The sequence below is a fragment of the Lagopus muta genome, chromosome 3 (assembly GCF_023343835.1).
Source record: "Lagopus muta isolate bLagMut1 chromosome 3, bLagMut1 primary, whole genome shotgun sequence".
Taxonomy (NCBI): domain Eukaryota; kingdom Metazoa; phylum Chordata; class Aves; order Galliformes; family Phasianidae; genus Lagopus; species Lagopus muta.
This window is the reverse complement of record NC_064435.1, coordinates 84,013,839-84,026,345: the sequence shown is the minus strand read 5'-3', so window position 1 is coordinate 84,026,345 and position 12,507 is coordinate 84,013,839. Positions and strand designations below refer to the sequence as shown.

Genomic DNA, 12,507 nt, shown 5'->3' with positions numbered 1-12,507 from the left:
ACAACCTCACAGTCAGTGCAGCGCTGGCACTGCAGGGAAGAACGTTGCCTTGGGCTACTCCCAATTGAATGGGACCCATATTCCAAACAGGTAATGACAGTCACCCTAAGGGGAAAAAAATCCAGTGACTGTTTCATGGTACAGTGCCAAAAACTACACAGCAATATTTGCAGAGCAAGTGAAAAGAGGAAAAGCCTGCGTTGTTAAGGTAGCAAAGATACTCGCATTGAAATTTTGCCAGGATGCTAAGATCTCTTGTAGCAAAAACTGCTATGAGCGCGTGGTCAGAAACTCAGTTTCACATCTTGCATACGTTTCTAAAGATAGTTAAGTAGCTCTGGTAAAGAATTCTCCCCAGCTGAGCACAAAACCGCATCTTGTATGGCCCTGTGTAATTTGTCATTTTATGCCCCCAGGTTATGGCATTTATATTTTTTCTTGTTGGAGCTAAATAGCACTGGCAGAGGTTAAGATGTCAGCATTTCCACTATAAAACCAGCTCTTTCTGGAGGTTAGGTAACATCTTTTTTTTATATATATACCACATTATACTGAAATTCTGCCACGCAGATGCTGTCCAAAACATAAGGCATTTATTTTTGACCAAATTTTATTTGAAGTCATTATGGGAGCTAATGGTCTATAGAATGACAAAAATGTAAATTCTCAGCTTTTTTTCAAAGACTGTTCTTACATTGTATGCTTCAAGAATGACTTAACATTTCCTCTCAGCCACTAATAAAGACAAACCAAATGGAGACAGCATAAATGAACGTCTCACTTTGGTAAGCTAAAGCATAGCCTTTCTACATAAAGAACTTTCAAAGTCATTGCTCACACTCTGTCATCCGGGATGTTCTCCTGTGGGGCACAGTAATGCAAGACATTCTGCTGGAGTTGGTGGGAAGCATTTCCATGAGCAAAGGAGGAATGCTTCCAGAGCCTGATTTGTTACTTTGAGCCTCTGTCAGCATGGAAGGGCACCTCAGTGGGATTAGCAAGGTGTACCAAGTGCTGATCTCAGTGAGTGGGTGCTGCGACCATCACATTGTGTGGTCTGTGCTAAAGGGCAGTCAGTGAGACGAAGGGACAAAGTTCCCTTAGATCTGGTGGAGAATCTATGCTTGACAAATAGGAGATAAGCAAGCAGCCACGTCAGAACTGGCCTGAAAGTAAAAAACAGTACAGGTGTAGCTTTTTGCAGCGTTCAGCTATCAGACATACACGTAGACTGGTGTTACTAACACTGCCATCTACAATGTGAATGTTAATAGTGCTAGAATGTTTACACTGAGAACCCTTTGCAGTTACAGAGAGAACATGCCAACATCTTCAAAGGCTTATGTTTCCTCCTCTTCTTCTATCTCACAGGTAGTGACTCCAGTCAGGTCAGGACAAGGTTATGTTTATGAATTCCCTTCCAAATACCAGAAGGATACCTACGATATCCCTCCTGTTCGCCCTCTCCAAGGGGTAAGTACCAATAAAGCACACTGAAAGGGCACAAAAGATGATTATTTTCTACCAGAAGTTTATGAGCAGAGCTATCTCTGAGAGAAAACAAGTTTTAATTAGATTCACTAGCTTTTTCACAGGTTGCAGAAAGTGTTTCAGAGTCGTATTTGATGTTGAGTAAGGTCTGGCAGCACACCAAACACAAAAATCCCATTTGTTTTCACTGTTCTGATCAAACAGAATATCTAAACAGAATAAACTTAATGCCTGGGAACATTTTTTCCCCTTACTTTGTTGTTGCATAGTTGACAGTAATTCACTCAGTAAGGGTAAAATTATCTCCTGGATGAACAGCTACCATGCAGGGAATTGTTTTCATCATATGTCTGCTGCACCATGACACTGAACTTGAAATACATCTTCATTCTGGGGAACACCTTTGGTACATGGTCCCCAAGACCATGGACATCCCAAGTAAATGCGTGGAGGATGTGTAACTCAACAGCTCCACATCTCTCTGTGGCTCTTTTGACAGCACAGCTCCTCTAGGGAACATCACTGATGCCCAGTAGTACATAACAGACAGGCACTGAGTGGCTGGAACTTCTGAGAAATCTTGAGTGAGAGACATTCAGGTGTTGGTTAGCCTTGGACCACGCCGAGAACCCACTGTAATGCAGGACATGCCACCAAGTGGAATACTTGAAACAGCTAGCAGCTGTACTCCCTGCTATTAGGAGCACCCACACCTGATGAAGCAGATAAGTGGTCCTAGCATGGGCAGCCCTACTCAGAGTTTAATAGCATGTATTACTACAAGCTTATTCCTTCATCCCTCTGATCTCTATCAGTCTCATCAGTTCTAGTCACACAAACATACTGCTCCCCTTTTTACCCCAACAGACATCTGTAATAAACTGACCTTGATTTAACCTTTAGGATGGAAGTCAGTTGTGACTTCATCTCTCCAGCCTGCCATTCGCTCAGTTGCAGAGTGTATTTCCTAACTGTACAATTTATTTTTTCTTCAGATATACGACATCCCCCCCACATCAGCAAAAGGGACTGCACATCCAGTTCCCACCGGAGATGCAAAAGCTTTAGGAGTCTATGATGTGCCACCTGCCAAAGGAGTAAGTGTCATAAGTTTCAACAAGATCCTGTATTTTCTTGAGTGACCAAAGTTTATGTATGATCCCAAAGGAAAATGAGATTCAGAACTTGAAAGATTTCCTTAAGCTTTTAAGGTGCTCGTTAAAACTGATATAGCGAAGCACTGTATCAAAACTTCTAGTGTTATGTAATTTGATTTGGTCATTAGACCTAGATTATCTTTGTGGCAGCATCCTGCCTTCTTGGATTTTGCTGCTTGTGAGAACGTGCATCAAAAAAAAACAACCCTAAAATGTGAAGTGTTAAAGCTGGTGCTCCTTCAAACTTGAGATAAGTGTCTGACTCCATGGAATTCAATGGCAGATCTTCCATCCAGGCATTTTATTTGGCACATGGAAAATGTAAAATCATTTTGCTATTCTAGCCAGAGTTTTCATGGTTTGCTTCTTGTGTTTCAGATGTATGCTGCACCCCCGTCTGCATGCCGAGATGACGTAGGCCTGAGGGATAATTTGCAGGAGTTTTCATCTCCAGTGGGGAACAGTGCAAGACAAGAAGGAGTGTATGATATTCCTCCTCCTATCACCAAAACAACTGGGAAAGAACTGATCAAGAAATACACTTCTGAGGGCCTTGTATTGACTGATGGAGCGCCACGCAAACAGAGTGTTTATGACATCCCCGTAAACCATCAAAACCATTTTCTTGGACAGCAAATTGCACCTCAGAAAGATGTTTATGATACCCCCAGGGGAATTGCTTTCCCAGGACAACAGACAGGACTCAATGAAAGTCTAGCCTCAGAGGGAAGAGAAGGTGTATACGATGTGCCACCACCAATGCTCCAAGACACTAAAGGCTTACAAGATGTGACTGATGGGATGAATAGGTTGTCTTTCTCTAGCACGGGAAGCACAAGGAGTAACATGTCCACATCTTCAACAACATCAAAGGATTCTTCTTTCTCAGCAACAACTGCACAGGACAAAAGACTAATCCTTGATCCAGACACTGCTATAGAGAGGCTTTATCATCTTCAGCAGATGGTGGAGACAGCAGTCAATAACCTCATGGCCTTCACTACAGCAGACTGGCGGTCTTACGGCTACATGGAGAAACACATCAATGAAATTCACGCTGCCGTGGATAAGGTAGAGCAGTCACTGCTGGAATACCTTCAGTTTGCAAAAGGATCAGCAGCCAACGCTTCCTTTCTCTCCGAGATCAGCCTCCATAACAAAATGAGAAGGGAGGTGCAAAGGCTGGAGGACTCTCACCAGATCCTTACCCAAACCAGCCATGACCTGAACAGCTACAACTGGTCCTTGAACGTTCTCGCTGTCAACAGACTGCAGAACAAGTGTGATGACCTGGATCGGTTTGTTATGGTGGCAAAGACAGTGCCAGACGACGCCAAGCAACTGACCACCACCATCAGCGTCAATGCAGAGCTCCTGTTCAAACAGGGGTCAGGCAGCTCACGTTTCAGGAGCATCCCAGAGAATATGAACGCTCCTGAGTATGCGTACAACAGTCCTCACGTGCAGCGTCATGGAGAAAAAACACAGAGTCACTTCAGTTCTCTTCCTCCTCTCCTGAGTAAAGGTCAACAACCTCACAATATCGCTAACGAGAGCTCAGAAAAGAGCTGGATGGATGACTACGATTATGTTCACTTGCAGGTAGGCAAAACCAACAACTTATTCTGTGCAAGACCAAGTAAGAGCTGTTTGCAGGAAAGCTGCAATCAAATTGTCACACTAAGACACACTCAAGAGTAAGATCACCTGGGTGATTACTTGCTCTCAAATAGATCTGTTGCATAGACAATAGCAATAGCCTCTTGCCCTTGCCCCACTATCCTTTTTATTCCTCTGAGCTCTCAGGGGTGTACTCCCAATGAAAAAGCCCTCGCAAAGAAGCCTGCTGTTTGGCCTACAGGTTGTCTTTTAGCTAAGGAATTGTTTTCATTTAACACTGTCTTTTTACATTATGCAAAACAGGGGAAAGAAGAATTTGAAAGGCAACAGAAGGAACTACTAGAAAAAGAAAATATCATCAAGCAGAGCAAAATGGAGCTAGAACACCATCAGGTATGTTTGCTCAGGTGCAATAATCACATGGAAATGTAATGTTCCTTGCACGTAAGGAGTACTGGTCAAATAAAGCAGGAGGGGGCCCTTTCCTTAGCAGCGTGTGACTGTTAACAGCGTGGCTGTGAGGTGTGTATGAGTGCCAGAACAAACAGTTGGGAAGTCCCAGGTGCCATATTGTGAAGATGGAAGGTATTGGGTCTTGGCTAACAAGTAGCCCTGGGTTAGTTTTTTTCCAAGCAAGATTTGTGCCCATCAGTCTCCAAAAGTAAGGGAGTTAGACATGCAAAGAACAAAAATGTGCAGTGCCACACACACGGCAGAAAATTCTACATGGAAGAAACAAAAGAGCTGAGAACACGGCCATTCCCCCACTTTTGATGGAGAGGACAGTGACTACATGTTCTACTTTTCCCACCTTCTGAGCATATTAAACTTCAGCTTCATCATCACTTTAAGCGTTCTGTCTTTAATTTCCCATTTGTTTTTGTTTCCATTAAAAGTAATTAGGAGCTGAGAGTTGAAGGTTTGTCATCTCAAAATCCCACGGAGATGGCTGGCTTTTAAAGGTTGCGTAGGTGTCAGTGCCGCTCAGATCCAGCTCTCACTTCTGATTGCAGCATAGTCCACATGAGCAGCAGCCTGTAAATTCAGTAGGCTTCTGAACACAGATGAAGTGGTGTAGATGTTTTTATCTTCTGACCTCTGCCTGGACTTCTGTTAATGAAAGCACCCCTCGCTCTTCAGTATGTTTCAAAAGACATACGATAGTTTTCTTTGAGCGTAAGATACCCTAGGGTACCCACTGCTGTTCTGAGGCAGATGTAATTGCAATACGTAACATCTTCCAGGAACAGGCTTTAAAGAGACACTTCTTATTCACCTTTCAGATCAATCAGTTCCAGCGGCTGGAACAGGAGATCACAAAGCCTGTGGAGAACGACATTTCAAAATGGAAGCCACCGCAGGCCCTGCAGACTGCCAACAGCACTATTGCCTCCCACGACAGACAACCGCTTTTGTTCTATTCTGACCAATACGAGACTCATTTCAATTCCCTCCTCAACACCATCGATGCCTTTTTCAGCTGCGTCAGCGCTTCGCAGCCCCCCCGGATCTTCGTTGCTCACAGCAAACTTGTCATTTTGAGCGCCCACAAACTGGTGTTCATCGGGGACACGCTCACGAGGCAGCTGACATCCCAGGACATACGCAACAAGGTGCGCAACTCCAGCGACCAGCTGTGCGAACTGCTGAAGAGCATCGTGACGGCTACCAAGATGGCGGCCTTGCATTACCCACACACAGCAGCACTGCAGGAGATGGTGAACCGAGTGACAGAGCTGTCCTACCACGCACAGCTGTTCAAACTCTCGCTCGTCCAGATGGCATCTTTATGAAACAAAGCTGAACCCAACCCGCGAACGGCAAGCTATCAAAGAAACTGGAGTGTTTTTATGTGGACATCCCCATTTACATTGTGTAGATATGTTATATGAAATGCTTTAAATACGTTCTTATGAGTTAGAGAATCTAATGAAATCAGGGATCTGGGAAAATATCTGGCTCTGTATTATGTTCCTACCATACAGTTAGCTATGTATACCCTTCATATATGTATATGTTGCTACACTCTTCAAAACATCATTAAGCACCTTAAAAAGTACGCGTCGGGTAAGCAGTGCATATCTTTTGTATATACTGCTATTTCTTCAGTATATTTAACTGCTGCACTCATCTAGATTCATTCCATCTTAATTTTGGCACATGGACTCGGTTGTGAAACCTGCTTGTAGCAATCCATGAATCATAATGGTTCTCATAGAACCCCTTTCCCTTGTTAGAAATTACTAGGTTAATTTCATTAACTCTTCTTGCTGTTATTTTGTTATATATAGAGGATACAATCATTCTGAATAGTATACATGTACAGCTGCAGCAAGCAACAGTCAAAGCATATGGTATTTGGGAGAAAAGCATTTCAAGGCCATACAAGGCCATGTAAGAAGCAGAACCTTCTAAAAAGGAAGGAATTGTATATTTTTGTTATCTCGTGGCATTTAAACTTTGCTGTTTCTAATAATCATACAAGATAAGTTTTCAAAACTCGGAGTCTTAGCAACATGAACTTACATTTTTACCTTATATATCCTTGCATTGGCAATTAAATGTAGCCATTGTGCTCATTGTGGACTCAGTTATCCTGAGAAAATTACTTGGGCTCATCTTTGAGGCGGCAGATGTGCAGCATCTTAAAATACCAATCCCTCCAAAAGCATTAGAGTAAGGATTGTCATTCATATGGGAAGAAAATAACTGAATTTGAAATACTAAATAATTAAACATCTGTATAGAGCAAACTGAGTTTAATGAAGGAAAAAAAGAGAGTACAGTTTCTAAGACATTCTTGCTAATTAATTGCATCCACTGCAGATTTGTCTGCTATTCAAATACTGGGCTTTCTTCCCCCAAAACTTGTTCCAGAGCTACTGTTCTTCTGCACTACACTGTTGCCAGAAATTACCTCCTGTCTTAATGAGGCCACTCCATCAGTAGGGTACACAATCCCAACTTGTAACTTCTAACTTGGACCCTTAAAAAACCATTCAGAGTTACAGGCTCCTTTAGAAATTCTCTATATGCTGGCTACTCCAAAACATGCATCACCCTGTTTTTCTTGCTTTCCTTTTTGAATTCCCTAAAACTAAGTCCCAGAACACCAGCTGTCCTTGGTCCTCGAAGTAGAAGAAGCCACTCTTCCATGCAGGTAACCAGAACAGACTAGCTTAGATCAATGCCAGGTGATTCTGGCACCTTGGAAGGAGAAACACGACTGTCTTGTGATAGGTCAGGGTAGTCCTGCATTGATGCATTCAGACTGCACAAGAGCACCAAGAGAACAGGCACTTCTGTCTAACGTTGCAACTTCCTTGTCCGCACCTAAACATGTGCCTTACTGCAAGTGGGATTTGTTGCCTTGAAACAAAACCATTCCAGCAGTGTGTGATATTTTACTGCCTGGATGTGTTGCCTCAGAGAGAAGACTGCTCTTAACTGCCATCCCATCCCTTCCCAAGTCTGCAGAAGGTCCCCAGCAAGGCCTGGAGATAGGAGGTACTACAGTCACAGCAGCACCAAAGTCAGCCTCAGTGCCACATGCTGGCTGTCTTACTGTAACCAACAGCCAATTGCCAAAAACCATCTGCCTGAACCTACTTTGTACTTTTGCTGTTTGGGATTGCTTTGGTTTTCCTTGTTCATTTTTTCGTTGTATATTCTTAGAAACTGAGAAGGCGTTTTGAAGCATACCTGTTATGTCAGTAGTTTGTGCTTTCAAAAGGAGAACATTAATATAAGCCTGTAGTACAGTTTGTTATTTCGTAGAGTCATTTTAAAATCATTACATGTCTAGGTTGGTTTGTTATTGTTTTGGTGTTTTTTTTTTTTTTTTTTTTTTTTTAAATAAAAAAGCCAACATTTGGTCTTTTTCTTGCTTTTACTTCTCCTAATGTGTGCTGAGTTGAGCATGCCAGGCTCCAGACAGCACCTGAAACAACCATGTGGCTCTAAGGATGATGATCTTTTCCAAACCTTATTTCCCCATTTCCCTGCTGTTGAGGCATTGCCCTCCTGTCAAACACCACAGCTGTGTGAGAAACAGCAATGGAGCTCATGACTGGCTGGGATCGGCTGCATGCTTGTGGCAAAGAGTTTGTGCTAGGGAAAGTACCCATGAAAGCCTTGGGAGTGAAGCTCTGGTGTGGTTCCTGTCCCTGAAAAGGGTCAGCCAAGGAGCAGGGAGATGCTGCCTGGGAGTACTGTTTCGTTCTGCTAAATTTTAACAATAAAGGGGAAATCAGGCAGATCCTCTTCTCTCTCTCTCTCTCTCCTTGCTGATCCTTGGCATCCCTGGGCTGTTGCTAACAAACTGCTGCTGTGTGGCAACCAAGTGAAGGCCCATGAGAAAGAGCTGTCTGAGGGAGAAAGGTCACTCTTGAAAACAGCAGATTTCAAGGACATTTTCTGGTCCACCATAATAATAACCATACTTCATTAGGGCCCACAGGAACTACTTCACTGCACCTCATCCTGAACAACGCCCTGCTGCTGCCTCTGGGATTTCTCACTGCACAGCTGCTACATTTGTGCCTGCATTGTATGGCTGCAGCTTCAGCAAATCTTCCGCCTGCTGTTCTAGCAAAGACAACGCAGGAGATATGAGTCAAGCTCTCACACTTTCACCAGATCACACTCCAGCATCCTCACACTCAAGAGCATTCTCTGATCTGTTCATCTGGGATACATCCCTCCTACATCTCCTGCCAGCACACTTCAGAGCATTCCTGCACCAGAAGCACCATCCTTCTGCTTACAGCCAAGCCTCTGCAGTTGCTCTGTGCCTGTAACACTATAACGTGATGGAAAGTACAGCGATAACAGTGGGGTGGCACTCTGCGGTTGCAGTAAATGAGGACGAGCCCAAATCCAGCAGCCACAGAAACAAATGAAGAAATCTTACCTTTGCAAGGTACTCCAGCAGGCAGGGATCTCCAGACGAGATACCCTCACCACCACTGCCAACCCCTAACTGAGATCTGAGAAGGGGTGGAGCCAGGATCTTCTGTTTACTCAGGTGATTGCTTGCACCTGAGCTCCACTGGGTTGGCCCTGCCTTCCCATCAGGTGTTCTATCACTGATTGCAGCTGTGACTTAGTGTTCCCACTACAGTGCCAGGCCCCATTCTGCCTCCAGGGGAGATTTAGACAGGATATAAGTTTTTTGGGGTTTTGTGTGTTGGTTTTTTATTTGCTTTGTTTTGGTTTTTTTTTTTAAGGGTAGTGAGGGGCTGGAACAAGTTATCCAAAGAGATGGTGAAAGATCCTGTCCCTGCAGACGTCCAAATTCTCTGATCACACAATTCTCTCTGCTGAACCTCAAATGCAGGCTGCCTGCTCTACCTTAACCAGCACAGCTTGCTTGCTTTCCTCTGTCCCCTTGCATTCCTCCAAGCCCAGTCCTCCTAGCCAGCATTACCTTTAGAGGTATGTTCCTTCTATTACTGCCTCCATGACTTCCCAGAGGGCAGAGCCCAGCACCTGCAGAGCCCATGCACAAAGAACACTGCTGCAGCTGCTGCAAATCCAGTACATGTACCATCTCCCTGCCAAAGGTTTCTGAGCTCAAAGAGGGACCCTATTTCTTTCCCTGCAAGCAGCAACTTGATGTGTAGAGCTGACTGCAGCAAGCACAGAACAAGGGAAGACAACATGTCAGGAGATACACAAAGCTCAGCCTATTTATTTTTTTTAATTGCTCACTGCGATTTCTCTTAGTAACAAGAAACATGATTGGAGCTGTTTCTTTAATGCAGAAGCAGAAAAGCAAGCAGCCATTCACAGCTCCCTGCTCAGCTGACTTTGCCTTGTTCAGTCCCACAGCCAGCACTGCCTGAACCACTTGGGATTGGGAAGGCACACAAACAATGTCCCAGAAGCACCCAGTATTTGTGCAAGGCCAGAAGCAGCAAGCAGAAAAACCTGCAAGAGATGGGATGAGGAGGAGAGGGGAAGAGAGCAGGAGCCCGCTCTGGTTCTAGAGTGTCTCACAGAATGGAATTGCAATACACATCAAAACTTTGTACAGGTATAAGGCTTTGGGGCACACCCCCATGCTGTGCCTCCAGCCTGGCTTTACTGCCAGAGAGCTCAAAGATAAAAAGGCACAAGAGTGAGCAGCCATGAATAAGAAAAATGGACTTGTTTTTCCACCCTGAGCTTTGATTTTAGGAAGGATGGTAGGAGCAGCCCACATAAAAGCCTTTTATCTCAGGAGGTGGAAACTGGTACCTGTAATTAACCTGCATTCCAGAAAGGGAGAACTCACTTGGCTTTTATCATGCTGTATGTCAAAGTTAATTTTTGATAAGGAACAAGCACATGGCACCGCAGTGCTTCACCTGCAGCTATTGTCACTGCTCACAATACACAGATCTACCTAAGGGATGAGCACAGCCCCACTAGCAGCTGGCATCACTTTTGTAGGAATTGCTGTAATGAGTCCCAGAGCTGTGAACACAGCCCTGCTGTGATCCATTAATGAGATAAGCACCCCCATCTCTCCCCCAGGTGTTGGTACCAGGCTGACCACCAGGTCCCATTGCCAAAACCTCTGCACAATTACTTACAATAAGCTGCTTGAGGCTGTTTCTCAGTGTAAACATTACATTTGGTAGAAGGGATTTGTTATTACTCCTGTCTAACAAACAAAGGGCACAAAGGAAATGCAGGTTTCTCCAAACTCTTTGCAAGAAAACATTCCCTGCTTCTCCCCTAGCCTGAACCAACAGGATGACTCACCAGCCAGCACAGCTCCCACCGCCTCTTTATCTCACTGCTCTTCTCAAGGACTCCTGTCTTCAATACAAACAAAACGTGACAAGGCTCTCTCCCCAAGCCTAATATTAAAATCCTTCCTGCAAGGTTAGCATTAAGTGAGCTAATCGTGAGCTTTTGTTTTACAGCTGGAGAACAGCTGCTCAGTAATAAGGAGGATTTAGGGCAGACCTGGTGGGCCAGCATTCCACCTCACAGCCCTGCAGTGAAACTGCGAGCAGTGGGAGAGATGCAACTGTGGGCTGTGTCTGAAGGGACCTGGATAGCAGACAGTTTGGTCCTACGATTAGGCCAGAAAATCAAAAAAGAAAAAAAAAAAAACAAAACAAGCTCATTCCTTCAAGCTGGTCTTCACAATGCAACACATTGCTCATAACCTTGAGAGGTAAAGAAGTGCTGCTTCTATTTGTGGTGAATGGTAAGAAAAGCAGATACCTCTGGGTACTTTGATATCTCCTCCTTCAAGGCAGATGATCCATTTTTAAGGTCACCTTCCTTGACAAAACACAGCATTTGTCCTCTGCCACAAATAAAGCATGATCCTCCCTAGGCTTGGGGCTCTGCATGTGGCTCATGGCTTTTTTGGCACAAAGTATGCAACCAAATCAGAATGGCCACTCCCTCATCCTTCCCAGCCAAGAGGATTGCTAAGAGCAGGCACAGCAAATGAAGAGGAACACAACTACATTGTCCCCAATGGGCACACGCAATAGTACTCCTGCAGTGTGACCACTAGAGCAAAGCTTGAAGGCCCATGCCATCTAGTGGTGAAAAGTTGGGCCCAGAGCTCCCTTTCCATTCAACTCTAAAAACAAAATCTGCCAGGCTTTTGAACAAGAACCCGTCCTGCAACCAATTCACCTGCCTGAGAAGCCCAGCCAGGGATGAGCTCCAATATCCACACTGCTACTGCAGCATTTAGGGGAAATACAAGTATACCCCGGAACCAGAGACAAGGAAAAGGAAAATTAAGTCTGCTCTCTGTATCTGAATCCTTTGGGAACTGTAAGAACAAATGTTGCAGTGAACGTCATCGCTAGTAATTAAATGCTGCAACTGTTAAATAAACCTAACAGCTATCAAACCACAGCTCCCTGATACAGGGGACATGTCCTCTCCTCCTTCTGTTCAAGGACACTGTCAGAGCCCTGGTGGCAGTATGCATAGGCCATGCTACTAAAGAGGTACATCACAAGCAGCATAGATGGACAGTGCTTTGACAACGACCCCAAAGCAAGATGATTGGTGTCATTCCCCTCTAGATAATAGGGTCTCTACACTAAGAGAAAGGAGTACTTGTGATCCATTTTCCACTTCAAAAGCAGAAGAGCCTTGTGAACAGAGATGGAAGAGAATAAAAGCTAAGACATCAAACACAACGTCCCCATTTCTAAAACAGACAAAACCAAAGCACAGACCCATTGGATGTTTGTCCTCCGAGTGGTTTGAGTTC

At 44.4% G+C, this 12,507-nt stretch overlaps 2 protein-coding genes across 4 annotated transcripts in view; one reads left to right on the top strand and one right to left on the bottom strand.

Moving 5' to 3' along the window:
• NEDD9 (neural precursor cell expressed, developmentally down-regulated 9) overlaps positions 1 to 8,115 on the top strand; it is an 84,505-nt gene extending 76,390 nt beyond the window's left edge. For all 3 annotated transcript variants that reach the window (XM_048940770.1, XM_048940769.1, XM_048940768.1), the window contains 5 exons: positions 1,372 to 1,473; positions 2,487 to 2,588; positions 3,027 to 4,250; positions 4,572 to 4,661; positions 5,552 to 8,115. In XM_048940770.1, the coding sequence (XP_048796727.1) occupies positions 1,372 to 1,473; positions 2,487 to 2,588; positions 3,027 to 4,250; positions 4,572 to 4,661; positions 5,552 to 6,061 (2,028 nt within the window). In that variant the 3' untranslated portion in view covers positions 6,062 to 8,115. The remainder of the gene's footprint in view (positions 1 to 1,371; positions 1,474 to 2,486; positions 2,589 to 3,026; positions 4,251 to 4,571; positions 4,662 to 5,551) is intronic.
• Positions 1 to 9,230, bottom strand: part of TMEM170B (transmembrane protein 170B) — a 151,708-nt gene extending 142,478 nt beyond the window's left edge. The window contains exon 1 of the mRNA XM_048940776.1: positions 9,181 to 9,230. The gene's annotated coding sequence lies outside the window, so the exon portion shown is untranslated. The remainder of the gene's footprint in view (positions 1 to 9,180) is intronic.
• Positions 9,231 to 12,507: the final 3,277 nt, after the last annotated feature.